Raw genomic sequence first — 26,175 nt, 5'->3', positions numbered from 1 at the left:
AGTGTCGGCCCACAGACCAAGAGTCTCGAGTTCAATTCCAGTCAAGGGCATGAACCTTGGTTTGGTCCCCGCCCTGGTCAGAGTTGTACAGGAGGCAACCAATTGATGTGTCTCTCTCACATCAATGTTTCTCTCTCTCTTTTTCTCTCTCCCCCTCCCACTCTATCTTAAGATAAATGGAAAAGTATCCTCGGGTGAGGATTTAAAAAAAACCAAACATTAAAAAACAAACCCAAGGAGGGGGTACTGGGAACCTCTTACTTATAGTCAGTGAGTCAGAAGTACAGATAACAGCCTGGACCTGCAACTGGTGTCTGAAGGGGGCAGGGAGTGAGGAGTCTTGTAGGACTGACCCCTTAACCTGTGGGACCTGAAAATATCTCTAGGTAAATAGTGTCAGCATTGAGTTGAATTATCAGATACCCTGCTAGTATCCCAAGAATTGCTTGTTGGTGTGGGGAATCCCCTCCACACAATGAAATTTGGTGATCAGAATGACCCTTTACCACATAAGATAACATATTCACAGGTTTGGGGTACTAGGATGTGAACACCTTTGGGAGGGTGCCTACCACAACTCCTCTCCTTTTCTAGCCCACCCATCCCCCCAAATCATCAACAGTCTGGAGGCTCTACCTCTGAAATATATCTCAAATCAAATACCTCCCATTACTTCCCTGTAACTCTCCCGCTGCTCTCCAGGAAGGCCCCGCACACTCCCTGGATGCCTGTGAGGGCCTCCCGACCAGTCTCCTGGCTGCCACTCTTGCCCCTGCAGTCCAGTCCATGGTCTACAAAGCTGCCAGAACTCTGATCTTTGCAAAACATAAGCCAAATAATGGTATTTCCTTGTTTAAAACACATCAGTGGCTTCACACTACAATTACAACAAAATCCTAATAGGTCTTTCATCCTCTGGTCCCTTCTTACCTTTAAAAAATAATGGAGAAGATGAGGCGGGAGCCAGGTGGAGGGGAGCAATGGGAGAAAATAGGGGGCATCTGTAATACTCTCAACAATAAAGATACTTAAAAAAAAAATGATGGAAAAGAAAATGCGCAATTTTTTCCTCCACAAAATTTCCCACCATCAACCAACCTTCCTTCACAAAATTTCTTACCATCAACCATGTACACTGAGCAGGAGCTCTTAACAACTTATCAAAGGGAGGTACTTACATTTCAGCTACCCTTACTGAGGCTCCCATTTTAATTCTCTCTCCCAAGGCAGAAAACGGCAACTGATCACATAATTCTAACCCTAAGCTCTCCCTCTCCAAGTCCATTTTGACTGCAAAGTTCTTGATAACACTACCAAAATTATTTTAGTGTGCAAGAAAAAATATCAGAAGGTAGGGAAAGAAAGAAAAGCACAACAGAGTGTGATATATACTTCACATTCCATAGCAGGCAGACAAAAGATATCTTAGGTTGATGGATCTAAAAATAGGGCATAAATAAATTATTTAATATTAAAAGAACTAAAAATAAATGTTTAACAGACTTTTTGGGTAGTGATGAGAGAAAGACTTTTAATTTTTATTTTATTCCTTTATGAACTCTGAATGCTTAGACCATGTAAAATATAGTAGAGTAACTACTAATGTCATACAATGATTTATACTAAATTTACATGTGAATGTATGCACATTTATTTATGCAAATCGATCATTTATGTTTTTACCTATTGTAACATTTCTTTCCTCTGATTCCCAACAATGCACTTCGGAATTCCCCCTCCAGATACTATCCCGCCAAGGATTTCCCGGTGATAAATCAGAGGGTACTAGGATCCCACCAGTAGCCCCTCTGTGGAAAATTGTTTCTCAGGCCTCCTCTATCTCCATTTTTCCCTGAATTACCTAACACCAACTACCTCTGGAGACAGCTACTCTTCTCACTTTCAAACAATAAGGTCTATACTTTATAATTCTTACTCTTCTTCCAACATTGCAGAATCTCAGGGAAGCAGCTACTCCACAAACGCAGCCATCACTTGGAATAATTAACAATCCCTAATTCAACCACCTACATCTGTATTTCTTTACCTCTGAGGAACACCCAGTCAACTCTTATCGGAGGATACGTCACAGAATTTTAGGGTCATAATGAATTCTAGAGGACAAATTCACCCACGTCAAAGTCACCTGATATACAAAAAATGCAAACCAGTGGCCCTCATATAGATCTGCAAACTCAAATTGTTTTCAACAACTTCCCAAGGTGGTTCCAATGCACACAAAAATTTGAGATTCCCCAAATCCAATCCATTCTCCTTATTTTTAAAATAAGAAAAGTCAAATCTAGAGAGGTGAGTGGTTTTCCCAAAATTGCCCACCTAATATACAGCCAGTTAATTATTCTACATGTATATATTCCAATACTGCTTTTGAAGGAAACTGTGAGATAAAAAATGCAAAAAGTATTAGAAGGAAACAACCTCAACATATTAAAGTCCATATAAGAAATACCTACATCTAACATTATATTCAATGAAGAAAAACTGAAAGCTTTTCCTCTAAGATGAGGAACAAGACAAACATGCCCACCTTTGCCACTTCTCTTCAACATAGTAGTGGACGTCCAGGACAGAGCAATTGGGCAAGAAAAATAAATAAATAAAAGGTATGCAAACTAGAAAAAAAGATATAAATTATTACTGTTTTAGATGACATAATCTTATATATAGAAACCCTAAAGATTCCACCAAAAAAAAAAACCTATGGAACTAATAAATGAAGTCATCAAAGTTGCAAGATACAAAATCAACACACAAAAATTAATTTCACTTTTATACACTAACAATGCAAAATCCTAAAAGGAAATTAAGAAAACAATTCTATTTACAATAGCATCAATAAGGATAAATTCTTAGAAATAAACTTAGCCAAGGAAGTGAAAGATTTGGACACTGAATACTATAAAACACTGATGAAAGAAATTAAAACAAACATAAATTAATGTAAAGACATTCTGTGCTCATGGATTAGAAAACTTAATATTGTTAAGATGTCAATACTACCCAAAGCAATCTATAGATTCAATGTAATCCCCATCAAAATCTTAATGACATTTTTTGTAGAAATTTTTTTAAATCCATCTTATTTATTTTAATTTTGCAGAAATTAGATTCTGAATAGTCAAAACAATCTTGAAAAAAAACAAAGCTGGATGTCTCACACTTACTGATTTCAAAACTTACTCTCAAGCTACTATAATCAAAACAGTGTGGTACTAACATAAAAATAGATATATAGATCAATGGACTAAAGAGTCTAGAAATAAACCTTCACCTATAGAGTCAATGAATTTTGATAAGGGTGCCAAGACCATTCAGTAGAGAAAGAAGAGTCTTTTGAACAAATTGTGATAGGAAAACTGGATATCTACATACAAAAAATGAGGCTGGACCTTTAACTTACACCATATACAAAAATAAGCCGAAATGATTCAAAGACCTAAACATAAGAGTTAAAACTATAAAACTCGTGGAAGAAAATACAGGGGGAAAGCTTAATGACTTTAGATTTTGTGATGACTTCTTGGATATAACACCAAAAGCACAGGCAACAAAAGAAAAATAGATAAGTTGAACTTCATCAAAATTAAAAACTTTGGTGCAAAGTATACTCTCAGCACAGTAAAAAAAAAAAAAAAATCAAATAACCCAATTAAAACATGATCAAAGGATTGAATGGACATTTCTCTAAAGGAGATATATAAATAGCTCAACATAACTAATCATCAGAAAAATGCAAATCCAAACCATATCCAATAGGATGACTGTTAACAAACAAACAAACAAAAAAACAAGTGTTGACATGAATGTAAAGAAATTGAACCTTTGTGCAGGGCTAGTGGGAAAGTAAAATAATGCAGCTGCTGTGGAAAATGTTTTGGTGATTCCTCAGAAAGAAAATTACCATATGATCCAGCAATTCCACTTCTGGGTATATACCCAAAAGAATTGAAAGTAGGGGCTCAAACAGATGTATTTGTACATCCATGTTCACAGCAGCATTATTCACAATAGCCAAAATGTGTGACAGCCTAAGTATCTATCAATGAATGAATAGGTAAACAAAATGTAGTATATATATACAATGGAATATTATTCAGCCTTAAAAAGGAAAGAAATTTTGATGCATGCTACAACATGGATGAACCTTGAACACATGCTAAGCGAAATCAATCCCGTTACAAAAGGCCAATACTATATAATTCTACTTATATAAAATATCTAGCTAGTCAAATTCACGGAAGTGAAAAGTAGAATAATAGTTGCCAGGGAGTGTAGAGAGGGGAAATGAATTAGTATTTATTGAGTATAGTTTTAGTTAGAGAAGATAAAAATGTTTTGGAGATGGATGGTAGTGATGGTTGTACAATAATGTGAATACACTTAATACCACAGAAATGTGTACTAACATGGTCGAAATGGTAAATTCTATGTTATATATATTTCACCACAAAAAGCATTTTTAAACATGTGAGAACTGAACTACTGATTCTTTTTCTTGAACATCATTGTTTGTTATGCTCATCTAATCATTTGAGCTTCCAGCAAAACATGTCCAAATACTCCTTTTGAGCAATTTTCTTTTCAGATCCTCAGCTCATGCTCACCTTTCCGTGAGCATCCTCTCCCCAAGGGGCCCAGGGGGTGAAGTACAATCCGTTTCCTTCAGCTCTGATGTACGGCCCCTTTCAAGCATTCTGTGAAGGCTCCTGTCACCACTAAGAAGCTTCTCTTCTTTGGCCTCAAGCAATGTCCCCAGCTACCAAGAAGTAAAAAAGCACAGCTCTTTGTGGAAATAAAAACAGTGATATTCAGAGTTTAATTTTTGTCAGTGACCACATTGTGACTGAGAGGAAAAAAGTCGCTCTGAGTGAGATACGCGTTATTGAGCTGAGGAGTGATGTGATTCAAATTAGTATATAAATAGTTCACTTTGCCTGATGTGTGTAAAACAGACTGGAGCCAGAGTGAGTGACAGGGGTAGGCCAAAAGCAAGGGCAAGAGTTAGGAAGATATTTTAAGAGTAGCTGGGAAAGGTGATGGTGGGTTAGTGAAAATAGTCGGATTCTAGGTAGCATTGAAGCGAGAACCAACAAGATTTGAAGTAACATTTAAAATAAAGAAAAGGGTAAAAGTTCTTGGCCAGAGCAATGGGAAGGATGATTTTCTATTTACTCAGATGGAGAAGAATGTGGGAGGAGCAGGTTGGGATAGGAGATGTTAGAGTCACGAGTTCTGTTTTGGACATGTTACGTTTGAGTTGCCTGTTAGATATTCAAGAGGAGATACAAGATAAATAGCTGGATATGTAAGCCTGGGTATCAAGGGAGAGATTATGCTCTCTGTGGAAAAACCAAGATTCTCAAATGTTACATCACAAACACTTGTTTCTTAAAAATAAGTCTAAGTCCATAAACTTGAACACATTAGGGTGTTAAAACATGTCAGGGGATATCCAAAAACTCTAGAACACTAAAATGGAAAAATGATAGGCAGACAGGATAGTTTTACATATACTATCTGGGTAATAATCCTAAAATAAAATCAGCAGGTCTTAAAAGGATTAAAGTCGCAAATAAAAGAATAAAAGAGAAATATATAGTTTGTTAGGAAGGAAAAGAATAGTAGTTCATTATTTTCAAAAATTTTTACCATTGCGAAGCCGAAAATAACAAGACAGCATCATCCCAGTGTCCCACTGGGACTGGAGGAAACTGTGATTGTGTTTATGCTGTCATTCCACAAGATGGAAGTTCCGGCATCGCGCAGGGCAGACCACAGTAATTAACAAGGTAATTAACTAAATGTGTTCACTAATAAAGGTCACTGCCTTTAGCAATAATTTACAAGTGAAGGGGAATCAATGTACATATGGACTCTTCTTAGTTAAGGCCGTTAAGATGCAACACCCAAAATTTTACTAACTGGTCATAGCATGCTCAATAATATGTGTAAATAAAAACAGAATTTTATTTGGGATATTTTTACCCTCTCTGTTCAGTGTTTCTGACTAGGAGTTCTATATACTATTCTAATTATCATGGTTTTGTAACTGTTACACTACATTCCAAAGCCAGAAAACTATCATTGGCAGATGAAAGTATTTGGGGGGTTTTGTTTTGTTTGGGGCATTGTAGAGAGAAGGAAGAGAGGTGGGACATTTCTTATGAAAAGAATCATATGAATATGTGCTCTCTATAGTATTTGGTGAAACACTATGCCCACTTTAGGAATTAGCTCCACAAAGGAAACAGTTCACCTTTCAACTCACCAAAATGCCCGATTCCGAGCCGGCGCTGGAGTGCCGTGACTGTGGGCAAAGGTTCAGGGGACACGCCAAGACTGCCCGGAGTTCGGACACCGTGTAGACAGACTACCGCTCAGCTTGGTTTAGAGGACTGCAACCTCTAAATCAGTGGTCTTCAACCTTCCTAAGGCCACGACCCTTTAATACAGTTCCTCATGTTGTGGTGACCCCCAACCATAAAATTATTTTCTTTTATATTTTTGTGGGGTTTTTTTCTTTTTCTTTTTTTATCCTCACCCGAGGACATTTGTTCAGATAGAGTGGGAGGGAGGGAGGGAGAGAGAGAAACATCGACGTGAAAGGGACACATCGAGTGGCTGCCACCCGCACAACCGACCAGGGCCAGGGACAAACTGCAACCGAGCTACGTGCCCTTAGCGGGAACCGAACCCGGGTCTCTCTGGACCGCAGGCCAACGCTCTAACTGCTGAGCCCAAACTGGCCAGGGCCATAAAATTATTGTCGTTGCTACTTCAAAACTGTAATTTTGTGCCCTGGCTGGTTTGGCTCAGTGGTTAGAGCGTCGGCCTGCGGTCCAGAGAGACTCAGGTTCAGTTCCCGCTCAGGGCACATACCTCGGTTGCAGTTTGTCCCCGGCCCTGGTCGGTCGTGCGGGTGGCAGCCGCTCGATATGTTCCTTTCACGTCGATGTTTTTTTCTCTCTCTCTCTGTTCCTCTCTGTTCCTCTCTCTCCCTCCCACTCTACCTGAACAAAAAATGGAAAAATGTCCTCGGGTGAGGATAAAAAAAAACAACTGTAATTTTGCTACTGTTATGTCTTAGGCGACCCCTGTGAAAGGGCCGTTCGACCCCCATAGGGGTCACGACCCACAGGTGGAGAACCGCTGCTGGAAACCATCTCACCACATCCTCAAGTCACTCCACTCTCCTGGGAGGTGAGCAATTCATTCATCTGCAGCCACAAAACCAGGAAGGTCCTTCGAGTCACCCCTCCCCACAAACATCCTCACAGTCACTTCTAAACCCCCCCTTTTTTTTATAGAAGTTTCACTTTTATTCTGTATTCCATCTTCTTTTTTAATAAAATAATCCTTCCTTCATAAGAAAACGGTACACAGCCTGGATTCCCTAGGCCCCTAGTCAGTGATGCATAGGTAACATGTACTGAGCGTGTCCTGTGGGCCAGGTACCCTGCAAACCACTCCACGCGGGCGATGCCACTTCAGTCAGGCACAGCCTCTGGTGGACATTAGTATTACGGCCACACTATTGACAGGGGAGCTGGAGCTTCGAAAGGCTGGGTGGCTTGCCCAAGTCTAAACGACTGGTAGGAGCAGACCTGTCACGCCTCTGACCCGACTCCCCCACCCTTCTTCCCCACTACGTGGCAAAGGAGTTCGTAAAAAAGTCAAAGAATATCTGACTTTCTAACCAGCTCAGTACAAATCACATTTATCCCACAAGTAAATGCCTCTACTGCATCATTAAAATGCCAATTTTCCTGCTTTGCACTGAAAAAACAGCATGTCTGTGTAGGACACTGGTTATCGCATGTTGACAAAAAAGTTTAAATTGGGTGTTAGTAAAAAACAGAGGGTAAATTAACCAGTTCTTTCCTATTAGATCCAGCTTGCTTTGAAGACCTATTTCTTCAGGCTGCAGAAGCCTGTATCAGAGAACATTTTTCCAAAAAGAAGAGCCCTTCCAGACCAGTCGGACGTCTGACTGATGATTTGAAAACACCAACCCTTCTTCAGAAAACAAGGACGATGGGGAATCTCATAGAGGAAAAAGAAAGTTAAGTTAGGGAAGATTAACAAGGAAAGGTAAGCAGGAAAGCAAAGTATTCTAAAAATGTCAGTATTTTAGCCCTGGCCGGTTTGGCTCAGCGTTAGAGCGTCCGCCTGCGGTCCGGAGAGACCCGGGTTCGGTTCCCGCTAAGGGCATGTACCTCGGTTGCAGTTTGTCCCCGGCCCTGGTTGGTCGTGCGGGTGGCAGCCACTCGATGTGTCCCTTCACGTCGATGTTTCCCTCTCTCTCTCTTCCTCTCTCTCCCTCCCACTCTATCTGTACAAAAAATGGAAAAATGTCCTCGGATGAGGATTAAAAAATAAAAAATAAATAAAAAAAAATGTCAGTATTTTAAACAAGGTTGTGTATCTGGGATACTCATTCGGAGGAAAAAGAAGAAAACGAACCAGCTGCCGAGGAAGGCCAGGTCCGTGTGTGAGTGTTTGTGTTCGCATGTTGTAATCAGTTCACAGGCCCTTATCACTGACAGAAAAGGTGTCCAAAAGGGACAGAAACTTCCCTATTTAACCCATAAATGTGGTGTGATAAAAGAACAAGGAACTGAAAGTCTGCAGACCAAGGTTCTGGTCATTCTGGTCATGCCAATAATTCCCAGAACCTGAACCGATGGACCTGACCTCTTTGGAGTTAGTTTTCTCATCTAGAACACATAAATAATAATCACCTAATAATTAAGCTTGTTTTATTGCAGTGAGGATGTTGTATGATTAGAGATATGAAAATGCCTTGATAATTATTTAAGTTCACTGCAAAAACAGTATGCGATGTTTGTTATTACCAGCATATTGCAGTGACTTGCAAGTTGATTTAATTCATTCACTTAGGTGAAAAAGGAAGGAGCAAGGAGACATGAGGAGCATGGGCACACCCCCTAAGTGCTGACTGATTCATATTATTAATAGAGCTCATCTGCAATACAACTATTAACTTTGGGAGTATATGGTATTAGCAGGCCTGTTTACAATTAAAAGATGGTATAGCCCTGACCTTTGGCTCAGCGGTTAGAGTGTCAGCCTGCACACTGAAGGGTCTCGGGTTCAATTCCCAGTCAAGGATATGTACCTGGGTTGCAGATTCAATCCTCAATCCCCAGCCCTGTGCAAGAGGCAACTAAACAATGTGTCTTTCACCTCTCTCTCTCTCTCTCTCTCTCTCTCTCTGTCTCCCTCTCTCCCTCTCTTCCACTCTAGCTATGAAAAAAAAAATCAATGGAAAAATATCCTCAGGTGAGGATTAACAACAATAAGAAGACAGTACAAAGCTCTCAATTAAGTGATCGAGACCACAACTGACTAGAGCAAATTCTTGAATGTCCATGCTAAGGGAAAGGAAGTATGGAGCAGATACTAGAATTCAGCAGATATTCAAAAATCAATTTCTTCATGGCTCTGAAATATTTTTTATGATATACCTCTAGGCATGCTTAGATTTGACTTCTAAAATGAATCTTCGGCCCCACTGAGAGCAGAAGGAGGTGGTCCAGGAGCACGTGATTATCTTGTTCCCACTACCCACTAGGATTACAAATGTGTCAGGATGACTCCCTCATGTGGACACTGCCACGCAGATAAGAAAGGTGAACGTCCCCAACTATATGATGACAGATCAAAACTAAAGAGCAAGCAACAGAGTCACTTGCTATGGAGCCTACTTACAATTCTGTTCATAGGTTTGTTTGAACTTAACTCTCTAATTAGTATCTGTCAGTAGAGGAAATTATTTTCATTTCCATCCTTCTCGTTTCTAAATAGAAAGCTTAGAGAGCATTTTGCGTTAAGATAGAACTTGTTAACAAACAACTATATTTCACAATAAAATTGAAAGTAGTTCTCTAATTCATTAATGTGTAATTTTCCAGATGAGGAAAGTAGCCTCTATTTTTCAGCCAGAGAAGACACCCATATATCAAAACCTTATTTGGAGCATCAAGCCAATTCACGGGCCGAGCTCTCCCAGACAGGAGCCCAGTGACAGAGAATGCACCTCTCACGTTCCTCTATAAAAAACAAACACTTTATCTTAATTTGCTATGAATGAACATGATTGTTTTTAACATCGCATTATTCTGAGTAAAATACGATAACTGGATCTATTCTTTTATAGTAGAATTCCTAGCATTAGACTTGATTAAAATTGTCCTGAATTTATATAAATTCTAAACACAGACTCCCTTGTAAAAGCTGCAAAAATCACATGCTCAGTGGATTTTGAATGAGTGAATTATGTGAATCAATGAGTCTTTCATAAGGTTAAAGGGTACGCACGTCACTTGTGAATTACATACTGTGTGTGAATAAAGCCTTATAATTATGTACATTTTTGAGAGGAATAAAATATTTTCACTCAGCAAACATATTCTAGGAGCAATTAATTAGCCAGGTCTTAAAGATGAAGATGATAGAATCTTCTGAAAAAGAAATTTAACAGTATTTAAACCTAAAACAGAAGTCTAAGAACATATTACTGACAGACTAGGTTGTTGCCATGGATCACAAGGGACTTCCATAACTAGTCCCAGAATTTGGCAGAAATGAATGGACTCATCCAGACAAAATTGCCTCCTGCCATGGACTGACCTTCGGGTAAACAGGCCTGGAAAATGCTAAAAGGGGAACAAAGAGCAAATGTGCAGTACACAGAGGGGAGCCACAGCTCTTCCAGAGCATTTCACAGCCTCTCCTTCACCACAAGTGAAAGTCAGCTAGCTGAAATCATGCTTGTTGCGTGAGGATAACGGGAGAAATAAGTGTTCCACAAAGATTAGTCTGTCAGCAGTGGGACTGATGGATTGACAGCCAGAGAGACAAGAGGCAATGACAAGAACACAGTACAGAGAGAGGAGGGATGGATTCAAGGGAGAAACGTCAAGACTTAATAAGTGACTATTTATAGACAGAAGATGAAGGAGAGAAAAGAGTCAAAGATGACTCCGAAGGTTCACTCTCCAATGGGGAGGAAAACAGCGGTACCACTGAGAAAAAGGAGCAAGGCAGGAAGGACAGCTCTGTTCTTGTCTGACTCTCTACAGGAATGATGCTACCAACCCTGGGCAATGCCACCGGGCAAGTAAAAGCTCCTGGGTCATTTTTTCGCTGACTGTCGAGAGAAGGACAGTGGCTTAATCTATGAAGAAAAACACCTGAGAATAAGTGAAGACAGAATGACACTAGTCGTTAGATGGATAGCAGGAAGAAGTCAACCCATGAGTGGGGAGCAGAAAGCATTACGCAGGGATACATACTGGCTGAAGCAAGACTGTCAACAGCACAGCTCAGCTTTGGCCCACTGGAAAGCACGGGGGCGGTCAATCAATCGGGTGAGATGATCACACATGACCCAGACTCTAGAGGGAGAAGAATCAAAGACGAGGGTCCAAGCTCAAAGGCCTATAGGGACCAGGCAAGTAACAAAAATGAAGACGGGTGAGTGTTAGGCATCAAAGAATGGAGGGGACTGAAGAAAAGACCTCGGGCCCACCCCATCTAAAGAGGAGGGACAGTGCGTGAGGTGGAAGTAACCCAAAAATCATAGGCCCAATCTTCTGATTCAAGAGAAATCATCCCACCCACCATTCTCTACCTGAAATCTTTGTGTTGTGGTTGCTCTAGTTGTGTTTATGGTCTGTCTCCTCCCACTAGAAGAGCAATTCCCTGAGCAGCCACTGAATTGGCAATAAATCAATGCTCAATCAATGACATGCTTACCTCCTGACTTCAGGATGTAACCATTTGACAGGGAGTAAATCGGAACTTGTCCTTCACAGCCTTTCTCATTCACTGCCTCCCACTGTCAACACACCCTACTTTCTCTGCAGCATGAGCTTGGCCACTACAGGACCTGGGTTCATGTCTGACTGACACTTACTAGCTGCTTGTCCTTTTTGAAGACACTAATAGTAAATCTCAACTGTTTACATCTATAAACATGTACATTATTGGGTTTCTAAAGGAATCGAGGTTTTTCTTTTAAATTGACTATAAATGTAACACTAATGCCCAGTTCTTTTAAATTTCCCATACTTGGGTTTCTCCTCACACGCACCACACGAAACTCCCTGCTGCCTCCCAGCAGGCCTCTGACTATGGGCTCCTCACCCAAAAACTTACTTCCTAATTGTTCTTCAGCACCAGCTCAATAGTTTCTTCCTCTGAGCTTTTCTTTGACTTTCCTGGGTGCTCTTACAATTAACAACTGCACTGACATGAACCACGTGCCACCAGCTGCCTTGTTTCTGACACCCATCAAGTTATGAGACAAAGGAGGGACTGAGAGTCACTTTTCATCACTTTTACCAGAGTCCAGCACAGTGCCTGATTCAGAACAAGTATTCAATAAACATTTGCTGAACCAAACAGAACTTAACCTTTAACAGATATAAATTCGATTTACTAGATACTATGTGAGTGGACACCTCTTGCTCTAATGTTGAGAGTTAACCCATAGCAATGACAAAAACTAACACATGGTCAGCTCTTGATTAGAAGCATTAATGGTGGTTGTAGTGATAAGAATAATCTAAGAATTGTTAATATAGGTATTTTCACTATTTTAAGTAAGGTATGCATACAGTAGGTGTGATTTATGCAGTACTACAAACTCAACCAAAATTCTCTCTCCTACTAATCTGTCACAGTGCCAAACATGCTTAACAGCAACTTGAGGCTCTTTTGAATGTCAATTTGATTATAACATAAAATTTCACAGAGAACACTGTACTGTCTAACATGAGTGTTTAATCATCAATTCATTCAACAGATATTTACTGACAGCCTACTATATGGCAGACATTATAAGTAAAACCACCCCAAGCCTGAGTTCTATATGCTGCAATTTTCTAATGAATGCCTAGGAAGACCTGGAACATTTGGAAAGGCTGTTGAGGCAACACAAAAGTTTGTGTTGTCACATAACCTAACTAGTGGCCACTCTACTAATTCGGCATTTTACAGTATAAATATGCTCAAACCCCAGGTCTGAACATAGAGATAATGATTTGAGTTTAGAATTCTCACCATAGTTCCCACTTTGCTTTTACACCTTTTATTTTTTTATTTTTTTTTTTATCCTCACCCGAGGATATTTTTCCATTTTTTGTACAGATAGAGAGGGAGGGAGAGAGAGGAAGGGAGAGAGAGAGAGAGAAACATCGACGTGAAAGGGACACATCGAGTGGCTGCCACCCGCACGACCAACCAGGGCCGGGGACAAACTGCAACCGAAGTACGTGCCCTTAGCGGGAACCGAACCCGGGTCTCTCCGGACCGCAGGCCGACGCTCTAACCGCTGAGCCAAACTGGCCAGGGCTGCTTTTACACCTTTTAAAATAGTCACTTAGAATTAAGCCTGAGACTTCCGGTCAAGATGGCGGGTAGGTAAACGGGGTATCGCGTCCTCCCACAACCACATCAAAGTTACAACTAAACTACAGAACAACCATCATTCAAAACCGCCTGAAATCAAGCTGAATGGAAGTCCTACAACTACGGAATTAAAGCAGCAGCCACATCCAGACTGGTAGGAGGGCGGAGGCAGACGGGCTGGTCCCGCACCCACGTGTGGTGGATAAAAATCAGGAGGACAGCTCGGCTGGGAAGGTCCTCCCTGAGGACTGAGGGGTCCCCGTCCCACACCAGGAGCCCCGCTCAGGGTTCCAGTGCCAGGAAGAGAATCCCCATCACTTCTGGCTGGAAAAACCAGCGGGAACTGAGGCTCAGGGAGGCTGAGGGGCTGGAGCCCCAGGCAGCTCCTTAAAGGGCCCGCGCACGGACTTATCGGACTCTCTCTCTCTAAGCTTGGAGGGGAGGCAGCTCGAGGGGCGCCAGAGACACACAGGGAAGAGCTGTTTGGCACTGGAGCAAGGGCTGGAGAGGGGCCTTTCTCTGGGACAAACGTGCTGTCAGAGGCCTTTGTTCCTTTGGTGAGCCCTTCCCTGGGGCGGCAGACAGTCACCATATCTGGGACTCCAGCAACCTGGCTCACACTGGTAGCCCCGCCCTGGAGACTCCCTGAGGCCCCACCCCACCCAACTTTCAGGCCCACCCAAGCTGTTGCCAGTTGCTTAACCATAGGATTGGCCTGTCTTGGATCCTGCATGAGGTTTTCCTAAATTCTCTCAGATAGCCCCATACCTCTCGTTAAGTAATATACAGAAAGTAAACACAGAGAGGCAGCCAAAATGAGGAGACAAAGAAACAGGTCCCAAATGAAAGAACAGAACAAAACCCCCAAAAAAGAACTAAGCGAAATGGAGATAAACAACCTAACAGATGCTGAGTTCAAAATACTCAAAAGATTTCTCCAAAGAAACTTTGCAGGCCAGAAGGGAGTGGCAAGAAATATTCAGAGTGATGAAAAGCAAGAACCTACAACCAAGATTACTCTATCCTGCAAAGCTGTCATTTAGAATCGATGGCCATATAAAAAGTTTCCCACACAAGAAAAAGTTAAAGGAGTTCATCACTACCAAACCGTTATTATATGAAATGATGAAGGGTCTTTTTGAAGAAAAAGATAAAATACATGAACAAACAAAATGGCAATGAATACATATCTATCAACAATGGAATCTACAAACAAAATGAACAGGTAGAACAGAAACATTCTCAGATACAGAGAACATTTTGTTGGTTGCCAGATGGGAGGGGGCTGGGGGAAATGGGTGAAAAAGGTGAAGGGATTAAGAAGTACAAATTCATTGCTAGACTGACAAACCTCAAAGGGAAAGGGGTTGGGGGAGTGGGAAGAAATAAACCAAAGAACTTATATGCATAACCAATGGACACAGACAATAGTGTGGGAAAAGGTGGGAGGGGGGCGGGAGGGGGAAGGAGGGGGTCAATGAGGGGAAAATGAGGAACATCTGTAATACATTCTACGTTCAACAATAAAGATTATAAAAAAAGAATTAAGCCTGAGAAAAGTTAGTAACCTCGACCCAACTGTGGTAGCCATTTAGACAGACATGAGCAGAGCAAGGATAATGGGCCACATACAGAGGGTCACCAGGACACAAAGTCCTGGGTACTTAGCAAAGGACAATTGTAGGGTGGGACCTCCCCTCCAGGGTGACTTTCCCTCTCCTAGCATATCACTGGTCATGGAGTTTGGACCCCTGACCTTACCTCCCTGAAGATAAGCCTCAGCTGTATTTCAGCTCTAGGCCCAGAAAAGCAGCAAAATCAGACCTGTGGCCCCCATGGCGGACCTCAGGAACAGCTGCATTGACTAATAACCCCCTGCCCTGGTACCAACCAATCAATCAATGGATACCCAATCCTGAAAAGACACACCTGGAAAGCTGCTGAATATTCTATTTAGATCCCCCTCCCCGCCGCAATCTCCCCTAAAATCTCCACCCTTAAAACCCTTAGGACAGAGAACTCAGGACCCAGTGCACTCTCCCTCCCAGGAGCATGCATGAACCTTTCCCTTTCCCTCTCCCCCCTCCTCTTTGTGCCCCCCCATTACCTTCCTCACACCCAAGCTCCAAGGGCCCTTCCTTTACCTCCATAACATGTTTCCTAAATCCATTTCTTCTACATATTACTTTTTCTACCTCTGTGATTTTTCAAATAAATGTTCTCTTACACTTGGAGTCTTGGCTTTGAACCCTAACCCTAGCCAGAACTCAGGTATAGAGGTTGCTGAACCGAGGTTTCATTTGATCCCACAGGCTTGCTGCCCTGTACTCTGACTCCTCATGGCTGGTGACCTGGGACAGAGGACTGCCCTTCCCCCAGCTCCCAGCACCTCCCCCCACCCCCCGTCCTGCTTTAGGGATCTGTAATACATCTTTGCCTACTTCCTTTGAGTGTAGGAAAACCGAGCCTTCAATCAAAAGACCTGTGAGTTTCACTTCCCCAAAGTGGGAACCCAGGTGCTGAGGGAACTACCTGCCTACCTGGTGTGGGGGCTTGTGCCCCCACCTTTCAGCAGGACATAATCTACATGTTCTTAATTCAAAACACAAGCTCCACCTCCCTAACACAGCAGATAGGTACCAAAAGACTGAGTGTAAGCAGGCTGACTAAAGTCAAAGGAGATGTTCATTGTCCCCAGACACTGTACCTGGTCCATCCCTTCTCACCTGGGAGACAAATTTTTTTTTTTTATCCTCACCCCAGGACATTTTTCCACCTTTTATCAGACAGAGTGGGAGGGTGAGAGAGGAAGAGAGAGAGAGAGAGAAACATCAACGTGAAAGGGGGATACATCGAGTGGCTGCCTCCCGCACGACCAACCAAGGCCAGGGACAAACTGCAACCGAGGTATGTGCCCTTAGGGGGAACCAAACCCGGGCCTCTCTGGACCACAGGCTGACCCTCTAACCGCTGAGCCAAACCAGCCAGAGCCAGGGCAAGTAATTTTTGTCTAAAGAAAAGTTTCAGGAAAAGGTCTGAACAGGAGCAGAATATACCACCCTAAAACATGCCTCTTTGGCAAGAGGGTTATTTTAGGCTGATTACTTTTAAGAATCAGCAGACACAAGAGAAGCTCTGAAAAACTGAGAAGTTACCCTCCAGAAAGAGAAATTTACATTTATAAGAAATCTCCATTGGTAGGGAGGGGTGGCCTCTCTGTACCAGGAGGAAGAGGATGACTCAAATTTCTAAAACCGTTGATCAATGGAGAAGGCAGTGACTTCAATCTGCATAACAACCTTAACCTTGTCTACATGCTTTCCCTATACCCTCCCAGAACTGGCTTCTCAACCCCAACATCTTCTTATGCCTGTAACTGGAGATGTTATTTAAGGTGACGCCATGGGCCATTTCGAAAAAGTTACTCAGTTTTCCTGGGTCTCTCCTATGGAAGACCTCCACAGGAGGTCTACTTGGTATTACATTTCTGTTTGTTCTTCTTCTGTTCATCTGTCTTTTAACACAGAGTATTTCTCAGCCAAGTACCTAGTAGGGTAAAGAAAAAATTATTTTTCTTCCCCCACAGGTTCTTTAACTTTCTTAAGAACAGACCTCAAGGAATTATCTCAGATTAAACAAATGAATGAATAAATGAATCTAAGATTTCTCCCTCTTTTTAAATGTATGCTCCATTTTATTCATATATTGCATTAGTGATTAATAAAGTGTTTATGTTTAGTAATCATAAAATTCTATTTATGCTTATAAAAGTATCTACAAATGGAGAAGATATGTCTTAGTAACAAAGCAAAACTAAATTTTTCCATTTCAGACCCTAGCACATGGTGATAAACTGATATCTTAGCTAGTAAGAAAAAATTTACAATAAATCATCAAAAATGTAAAGAAACTTGAATTTGAATAAGCACCAAAAACCAATACTGTTTAGATCTGAAGTGACCATATTCCCCATCTGCTCTGGACCATCTGGTTTATGCCTATTGTCCTGGAATAATTATTAGGTGTGCCCTCTCTCTCTCAAAATGGAATAGTTTGGCCCTGGCCATTTTGCCTCAGCGGTTAAGAGCGTCGGCCTGTGGACCAGAGAGTCCCAGGTTCAGTTCCCGCTAAGGGCACTTTCCCCGGCCCTGGTTGGGGTTGTGTGGGTGGCAACCAGTCGATGTGTCTCTCTCACAATGATGTTTCTCTCTCTCTTTTCCTCCCTCCCTCCTTCCCGCTTTGTCTGAAGATGAATACAAAAATGTCCTCAGGTGAGGATTTTTTTAAAAAAAATGGAACCGTTTGGACAATAAGGCATCCATCGCCCTATCTGGAGATAAAAAGACATGAGCAGAGTAGGAACAATAGGCCAGATACAGAATGTCACCAGGGCGGAAAGTCCTGGATACCTAGCAACAGGTAAAACTAGAGAAAACAATTATTATAGACTAGGACCTCACCCTCAGGGTGACCTTTCCTCCCCTAGCATGTCACTAGTCATGTGGTTTAGACCCCCTTAGAGGAGAAACAAGGGATTGGAGAATAGCCTCATACAAGTCCCATAACAAGTCCTTGCATGACCAGTCCCTTAAACATTAAGCCCTCAGTGCAATGAGGTTCTAATCAGCATCAAATAATCTTAGAAACAAAACTTAGGGTCTGCTGACCACAGAGACCGAGTTTGGGTCAAACTAGAGATAATATATAGGCCTCAATTCTGTTTTAGCTCCAGGCCCAGAAGAACAGCAAAACCAGCCCTGGCCGGTTTGGTTCAGCAGTTAGAGTGTCAGCAACACAGACCAGAGAGTCCTGGGTTTGGTTCCTGCTAAGGGCACGTACCTCGGTTGCAGTTTGTCCCTGGCCCCAGTTGGGGTCGTGTGGGTGGTAACCATTTGATGTGTCTCTTTCACATCTCTCTCTTGCTCTCTCTCCCTCCTGCTCTATCTGAAGATAAATGCGAAAAAGAAAAAGAAAAAGAAAAAAAAACCAGCAAAACCAGACAAAGCAACGCCCTGGCTGACATCAGGATCAGTCAGATGCCAATGACTAATGACCCCTATCCTAGTGCCCATCAATCGGCAGAGACCATGACCCTGAAAGGACACACCTGGAGAGCTGATAAATATTATATTGAGATCCTCCTGTAACCTCCCCTAAAATCCCCACTTTTGGAAAACAGATAAAAACCCTTAAGAAAAAGACCCAAAGCACTCCAGCACACCTCCCTCCCTCCCTTCCTTCCTCCCTCCTTGCCTCTTTTCCTCTCTCTCTCTCTCTCTCTCTCTCTCTCTCTCAAGCACACTTGGCGCCTTCTTCACACTTTTGATGTCTTTCTCCTAAACTCCAAGGGCCCCTCCTATGCCTCTGTAACTTGTTTCCTGAGTCCACGAAGCCCAGTGGCTCACTTCTTCAACCTCTGTGACTTTCTAAATAGACTTTCTCTTGCATTAGAGTTCTTGGCTCGGAATTGTTTCTTAGCTGAACTCAAGAACAGCAGTCTAACTCAAATATTTGCCATTAACAATTCTACAAGGAAAACTTTAAGATCTTCAAAACCACTGGTAATACAGAGTTGCTTGGTACCATATGTTCTTGAACTCACCAATTTTGAAAGAGTTAAACCATTTTAACGTTAACAGCTGCAATCAACACTGAACATTTATGGAACAAATACAAGCTCTGCCTTGCAACCTATATCTGGGACTTTTCCTCTCCATTTCTACCCCCAAACTAGGAGAATAGCACAGTGATTCAGCATTTCTCAGGCACTCATTAAAATGTGCTTGAGTGCAATGGAATCAGGAGAAAAAAGGTACATACTATACACATATTAAAATCAAAACTTATAGGAGTAAAAATGATGAAATTCTATACTTTAACTCTTATTAAAGTATTTGTAAAGCAGCTGAAATAACAAGAATCTCTCATCACTATTATTAGGCAAGTCACTCTAAGATACAAGCAGAAAGCATTATGAACCCTTTTTGTCAACTAGTTCAAGAAATGCTTTAAAGCAGAAGTAAAAGTAAAATCCCAGAACACACAGGGACATTTCAGGGAACACACCATTTAAGAACACTGTTTATACCTATATGGGAGCACTCTTTAGAATCTTGCTTATCTCACTTTTGTGTCTCCTGAAAAACAGATCATGTCTTATTCCTCCTGGTACCCTTTATCTCTTACCTTTGAATCTGTAGCATACTATTTTGCACTGAGAAATGTGCAAGAAATGTTTATCGAATTAAACTAAGAAGAAAAGTACTTTCAAATATAATTTTTATGTGAACACTTTTTGAAGATAATAGAACCAACCACCCTGGGGAATGAAAGCAGAGAGGTAGAATCATTCCAACAGCAAGTATGAGTTCCATAGTGAGAAATCTATTCCTCTACATGAGTCGTGGGTGAAGTTTTAACAATCTTATTATTACAGAAATTCACACATATTGTAGTCAACCATGTCCCACCAACAAAACAACTACATAAGGTTAGACTATAAGACAGGCATTAGTCACAGCCTCCAACACCTGAGTTACAAAGAAGTTCCACTGAAATTTCTCTCGTCTCAGATCAGGAGGGCTTGAGCATTCTTTAAAATAGACTTTGAGGCAGTTTTTATTTCTTCCTCCAGTGCCTTATGCCAAGGCACTGGAGTTTGAGAACTTGCCACTTAACCATAGGAGGTCCCGTTAATTAGAAAAGCCATAAAATAGGTCTCAAAGCATTCATGAAGAGGACCTTGGACTTTTCTTCCTTAAAAAACACCACCCACTCCTCCTATCAACAGGACAATGGGTAGACAGGATTCAGGAGTCCACCCACTGAGTTACATAAGAGCGGATGGGAGAAAGGCTGACAGATCAGAGACCCATTCACCTCAGCTGAGGTGGGTAGCAGCCACTTCATAATATTGTGAAACCAAATTAACTTCTCCAATAACAGCCAGTATGAAGGATGTATTTTCTCAGAAATGCGACTTGTAAAAACAAAATATTCAGGCCTTTTGAATTATATATTAGCTGTTTTACAATCTTGGGAAAGTTCCCTTACGTTTCTAACTCTCCACTTTACAAATGGGGATAAAAAGTTACCACTTGACCTATATTTTAGAAAACTAATAAAAACAATAATGTAAACCACAGATACTTTTCTAAAGTTCTAGATGTTTAGATAGTTACTGTTCTTCTCAACTAAACAGGGATAGTGCAAAGTAAAATGTTTGACATAGAGACTCAATTTTCTGCTCCTGATAAAGAACAGAGGCACTGATAACCCAATATGTTAATCTGCTGGGGTACAAAATATTATTAACTCCAATAAAGAATAGTAAGCAGGAAAAAAAAAGAGATCCCTTAAAACCTTTGGATATTAAGCATCTTCACCCTCCACACCTTCAGTGCCACTTTCTGAACCAACCTGAAAGTAAAGAAACCACTTATAACGAATGCAGATAAAGGCTGAAGGATTATACTGACCAAAACTGCTCTCTATATTGTATAAATCGTTTGTTTATATTCACCATAGTCTTTTAAAATATCAAATTGTTTACCTACTGAAAATATAACAGAAAGTATTTTTTCCTATTAATCAATTAAAGAAAGAGAGAAGTTGTTTAAATTTATATATTCAATTTCTAAGTAAAAGACTGATGAGGAGTCTGCAGCCAAGCAGCCTCATCTAGCAATCTTCTGTGTCCAGAGTGAAAAGCAATTTCCACCATAGGAGGGAGACTACTGCACCCTTACATAAAGCCTCACAGATATAAGTCAGGACCGTAAACATAGTCACTTGACTATTGTTCAGTGTCCGATGCACCTGAAAGATACAAGGACCACATTTCAGCTGTTAAACTTATGAGGCCATTGAGAAAATTCCAATTTCAGTTTGGAGTCAGAGAAGAGAAAGAGCAGTCCTCTTCCAGAAGAACCCAGGTTAATTCCCTCCAATTTCTCCCCTTTCATGTATTAATTGATTCCCTAATAAAATGCTTCAGTAAAATTTGTGAAATCAGATTCTGGTGGAAAATCAAATCAAAAGTAACTCTTTGCAGCAGCTACTTTTGCGTCTCCAGCCCCCTGCCTACCTTGTTATGTTTTTGCTGGTGCCTTGTCTTTGTGTCAAGAACATGGTAAGGGCTTTCGGAGTCTTGGTTGATGTAATATACCAGTCTTGAAGGCAGTGTGATTTCTTTCTGCATTGCATTGCTGTAACTGGTATTACTGCTGCTATTCTGTTGCAATGTGTCGTCTTCATCTGCCAGGACTCCCAAATTTTTTTCTGCAGTTTCATTCCAATGAGGAGCTGGTTGGGGGAAAGGGGGCAGGAGGCACAAACATACACAAACACATACATATATACCCTATAAATACATAAGTACCAAAATGCATTTTTCCATTAATGACAAAAACAAAGTTTCCTATTTATAAGCAGGTAAGAAGTGGACACACAGGAAAGCAAGTTATTGCAATGATGAAATGGCCTGGATAAGTTAACAGCCAATGAGGCGTATACAATACTGGACTGTTATTATGATTTGTGTTTTGTACGTACATTTCTAACCAGACTCAAATCTATACCTCTAAGTATGGGGGCTGAGGGGTACAGAATGGATTTGAAGGAAGAGTCATTAAATGAACATGCTCAGGGGCTGTGACCCTTTTCTGAGTCTACAGGTACTCTTCCTAGGAGTATTCCATCTGAAAGCTAAGACAGCTCCTAAAACACCTCCAGTGCTGCATTCATATTAACGGATTCACTTAACAAAATGGACCATCCCCTTTCCTTCTAACTTTGAGATGAGTAAAACTCCTTTGCCATAGTGGGGATGCAGACGCTGGCAGCTTTCCAATTCCTTTTTATGTTCCTGCCAAGGCCAGCTTTCTGGTCTCACTGATTTTCAACTGTATTGACCATTATATTATCTGAATTGTTCATTATAATGACAAGCATTTTTGAGAAATTACAAACCAAAGGTTTGTATCCCCGAAGTTTCTCTTCCCCACTTTTAGTCCAGCAGCAGGGAATAAACCCAGAAGGTAATTTGAGGAAACAACACATTACCACTATTGTCATTACATCCTTCCGCATTCACTTTCCGGCTCCACCACCCAAGAAGCAACTTGCTCCCTCGCTGCATTTTCCCATCCACCGGGGTCCCCTCAGCCAAGTTGCACAGAGGGACACCGCATCCTCTAAATACCTTACAGTGGAACCAACAGTAATTAGAATGGGTTTTTAGTGAATGCTACGGAAATGAACTTCAAAAAGTGAAGTGGAATAAACGGGGGTCTGGGAATGAGAAAGATAGCGGCAGGCAGGGAGGCAGGGAGGCGCGGAAAGGCCGAGCCCGAGACGTGTCCGGAGCGCACGGACCCGCGTGCCCTTCGTTTTCCTTTGCAGGGCCCCGCAGGCAAGGCAATGCAAAGGGCACCGGGGCCATACCCACCGCTGGGTGCAGCAGCCCCCCAGGCGCGGGGCCAGGACGAGGCGGCGAGAGGAGGCAGCAGGAGAAGGACGAGGAGCAGGCGGCAGGGAGGCGCTCGGGCCAGGGCGCGGGCAGGCGCCGGGCCGGCGGGGCCGCCGCGAGGGTCGCTGGAGGCTCGCGGGAAGCTGCAACCCGCTAGGGGCGGCCGCCGGGAGCTGCTGCTGGGCGGCTTCATGGCTCATATCTCCCGGGCGCCGCTCGGTGTGGCCGGGGAGAGCGCCGGGCTAGGCTGCGGGGAGGCTGCGGGCGGAGCCGGTCACGCCGGCTCGGCGCGCATGGTGCGGCCGCGGGCAGGGGTTAGGGCTCGGGGACTAGAGACTAGGCGGCGCCCCCTCCCCTGCGCTCGTCTCAGGCCCTCCCCGGGCGGCCGCTGAAGAGTCTGGGGGGGTCCCAGTCGCTCCGCCAACTTGGAACCTCCCCAGATGCTCCTCCCTCCCTGCGGCGGGCGCGGCCGCTTCAGCGACTGCGGGGGCTGCTGCTGGGGCTGAGGATGCTGAGCCGGCGCGCTAGGGCGAGCGGCGCGGGAGCGAGCGGCGCGGGCGTGCTCCCCGCCCTCGAGAGCGCGCCCCGGCGCGGCTTCAGGTCCTGATGCTGATGCTGATGCTGATGCTGTTGCCTGGCACGGGACGCACTGCGCATGCTTTACTGTGAGGGGGAAAGAGGTGGAAAGGAAGCAGCAGAGTGATGCAGCAACCCTGGCAGCCTCAGAGGTGACGATGGCATCTCCAGAGGTGGGGGAAGGGGAAGATATAAGTGGGGATTAGCCAGAAGGGAAGAAAGAGGCTTCCAGGCCAGAGACAGGGATGACCTGCGGAGAAATCGACCTGCCTTCTCCACTACCCCATACCTCACATTCCCCTTTCTATTCCAGCCCCCTCCGAATCCGGGAAAAGCTAAGGCTCAGCATTTCCTTCTTAATCCTTTATTTATTTCCTCCCTTCAAATAAATATAAAGGTTTGCAGCGGGGGAAGCAAAAATAGCGCGGCTCCTCATTCAGCTGGCGGGCAGCGGGGGAGCCGGGGCTGGGAAGCACGTTCACGCGTCGCAGGCTGGCGCAGGCTGACGCTGAGCCACCGCCTGGCGATCCAGACCCCCTCGCGGGGATCCCCTGAGCCCGGGCTCCTCTGCTCCTGGGCCGGTGCCTGGGGGCTTTACGGAAAATAAGCCGAAGATGTTTGTTCAGAAGTTCAGAAAGTATGGCTGGGAGTATTGTGGAAGGATTTAGAAATTCTGGCGGGGAAGAAATAACGGAGATTAGAAACCCAGTGTGTGGCATCTATTTTAGGAAATGCATCGTTTTTAACCATGTGGGCAGGCATGGGGGAGGACACCACATTTCCAATTTTGAGATCCAGTCCTTACTTCTGAAGAGGAAAGGAGAGATTATTCTTCTCTCACTGATGATTTTATATATGTTTCTCCAGAGTCCCTGATTAGGTGGGTTAGCAGACACTAAATCTGATGTTTTCAGATTAGGGATTGTGGCATATTTCTGGCCCCAAAATCTCATAGTGGAAACATTCGTATATTTACCCTTTTAATGACTGTCTGAGTAATAACAATGTTGTCTTACTCTATTATTGGTATTTAAAATTGAGATAATAACATCTACTTTGGGGTATCAAGAATTCCACAGTTAAAAGAAAGACTGTAGGTATAAAAACACTATAGCAATGACAGGACTCGGTGTTGTTAGCCATTTTCTCCACCCCCACTTAGCAAAGAGGGAGAGGGAGAGGGAGGAAGGGAGGGAGAGAGAGAAATACAGCCAGAAATACAAACAGACAGGGATCAGAGACCACATGTCTGTTAGAGAGTTATATACTAATATTAGTTCTTCCTCTTTAGATTAGAGCTAGGATATTAATATATTTCACGTTTATTAATCTAAACTCGTAATTGATGCTACCTGCCCCTAATGAAGGCAGCAACGTTTTCCTTTTGGCTCAGTATTGTTTCCCTAGAACCAAGCTTGGTGTGTGTGGCACACAGAAGGGTGTCAGAAAATGTGTCATGAATGAATAAATGAACATTCCGCCTCCCTGTAGTTCCTACTAGTAGGTCAGTGTTCTTGAAGGTGCCTCCCCCAAGACAAGTGTGTCCTGGCTAGGTGTTCCCCATTTTTATTTGATATAATGATATAATTTTGAAAAGGGGCTTGGGAGAAAGGAAGTGTACCAAAAATGATAAAGGAGAAGGAAATGAAAGGCAAAAGATGCCCAGATACAAAGTTATTTGAAAGGCATCTGTTGCAATTGAGTGATGACCTCTCAAAACCTATACCAAAAGTTAAAGTTATGTCAGCCTGGACCAACTGACCACCCACCAGTTATAAGCTGCATATCCATGTGGGAGTGTTTACAAAGAAGGATGTTGTCTTCTGCAGTATAATCAAAAGACTGCATTTATTTACAGAATTTTAATGATTGCAGGCATGCCTGAAGGCAAAATAATATGTCAGTAAATGAGACAGTGAGTCAGAAAAGGAGTAATCACTCAGAAAAGTTTACCGGAATTTTGGTCCTAAAACCATATATTTACTGGAAGGTTAAACATACAATTAAATATTCTTTAAGTGGTGTATCTGTTAGATTTAGTAATGTTCTCATTAGTTAGTTTGGAAGGGACTTACCATTGGATAAATGTGCATTAGGTAGGAAGGTGCACACAGGTAGGAAGGGAGGGATTCAGAAAGCTGGAATGGAGTGAAGAAAGGAATGTATCAGAAGTTTGAGTGCTGTAATAGCTCTGGTTAGATATGTGTGCTGGATCCCAAGGTCATCAGGGATCACTGGAGAGGCCTGGTCAAAGTGGTGAACCTGGGAAACTGCTGTAGCCATAGGTGAAGGCCAGAGGCCAGAAGGTTCATGGGAAGGATATTACACCAAGCAATATGGACACTAAGTGAACGTGATAAAGGGTGTGTGCCTTATGACCCAGCAATTCCACTTCTGGATGCGTATCTGAAGAAACTCAAAACACTCATTCAAAAGAATGTATGCACCCCTATGTTCATTGCAGTGTTATTTACAATAGCCAACCTAAGGAAGCAACTCAAGTGCCCATCGATAGATAAGTGGATAAAAAAGCTATGGTACAGCCCTGGCCGGTTTGGCTCAGCGGTTAGAGCATCGGCCTGCGGTCCAGAGAGACCCGGGTTCGGTTCCCGCTAAGGGCACGTACTTCGGTTGCGGTTTGTCCCCGGCCCTGGTTGGTCGTGCGGGTGGCA

General features: G+C 42.8%; 1 protein-coding gene across 1 annotated transcript in view; it reads right to left on the bottom strand.

The window, feature by feature from the left end:
• The window catches only part of ADAM23 (ADAM metallopeptidase domain 23), a 161,658-nt gene extending 138,538 nt beyond the window's left edge, over positions 1-23,120 (bottom strand). The window contains exons 1-2 of the mRNA XM_036254350.1: positions 22,907-23,120; positions 21,545-21,762 (exon numbers count right to left, since the gene is read on the bottom strand). Coding sequence (XP_036110243.1) covers positions 21,545-21,762; positions 22,907-23,120 — 432 coding nt within the window. The remainder of the gene's footprint in view (positions 1-21,544; positions 21,763-22,906) is intronic.
• Positions 23,121-26,175: the final 3,055 nt, after the last annotated feature.

This window comes from Molossus molossus, unplaced genomic scaffold, assembly GCF_014108415.1.
Source record: "Molossus molossus isolate mMolMol1 unplaced genomic scaffold, mMolMol1.p scaffold_m16_p_11, whole genome shotgun sequence".
In the NCBI taxonomy this organism is placed as follows: domain Eukaryota; kingdom Metazoa; phylum Chordata; class Mammalia; order Chiroptera; family Molossidae; genus Molossus; species Molossus molossus.
The sequence above is the reverse complement of the archived record's forward strand: the minus strand, read 5'-3'. Positions and strand labels throughout refer to the sequence as shown.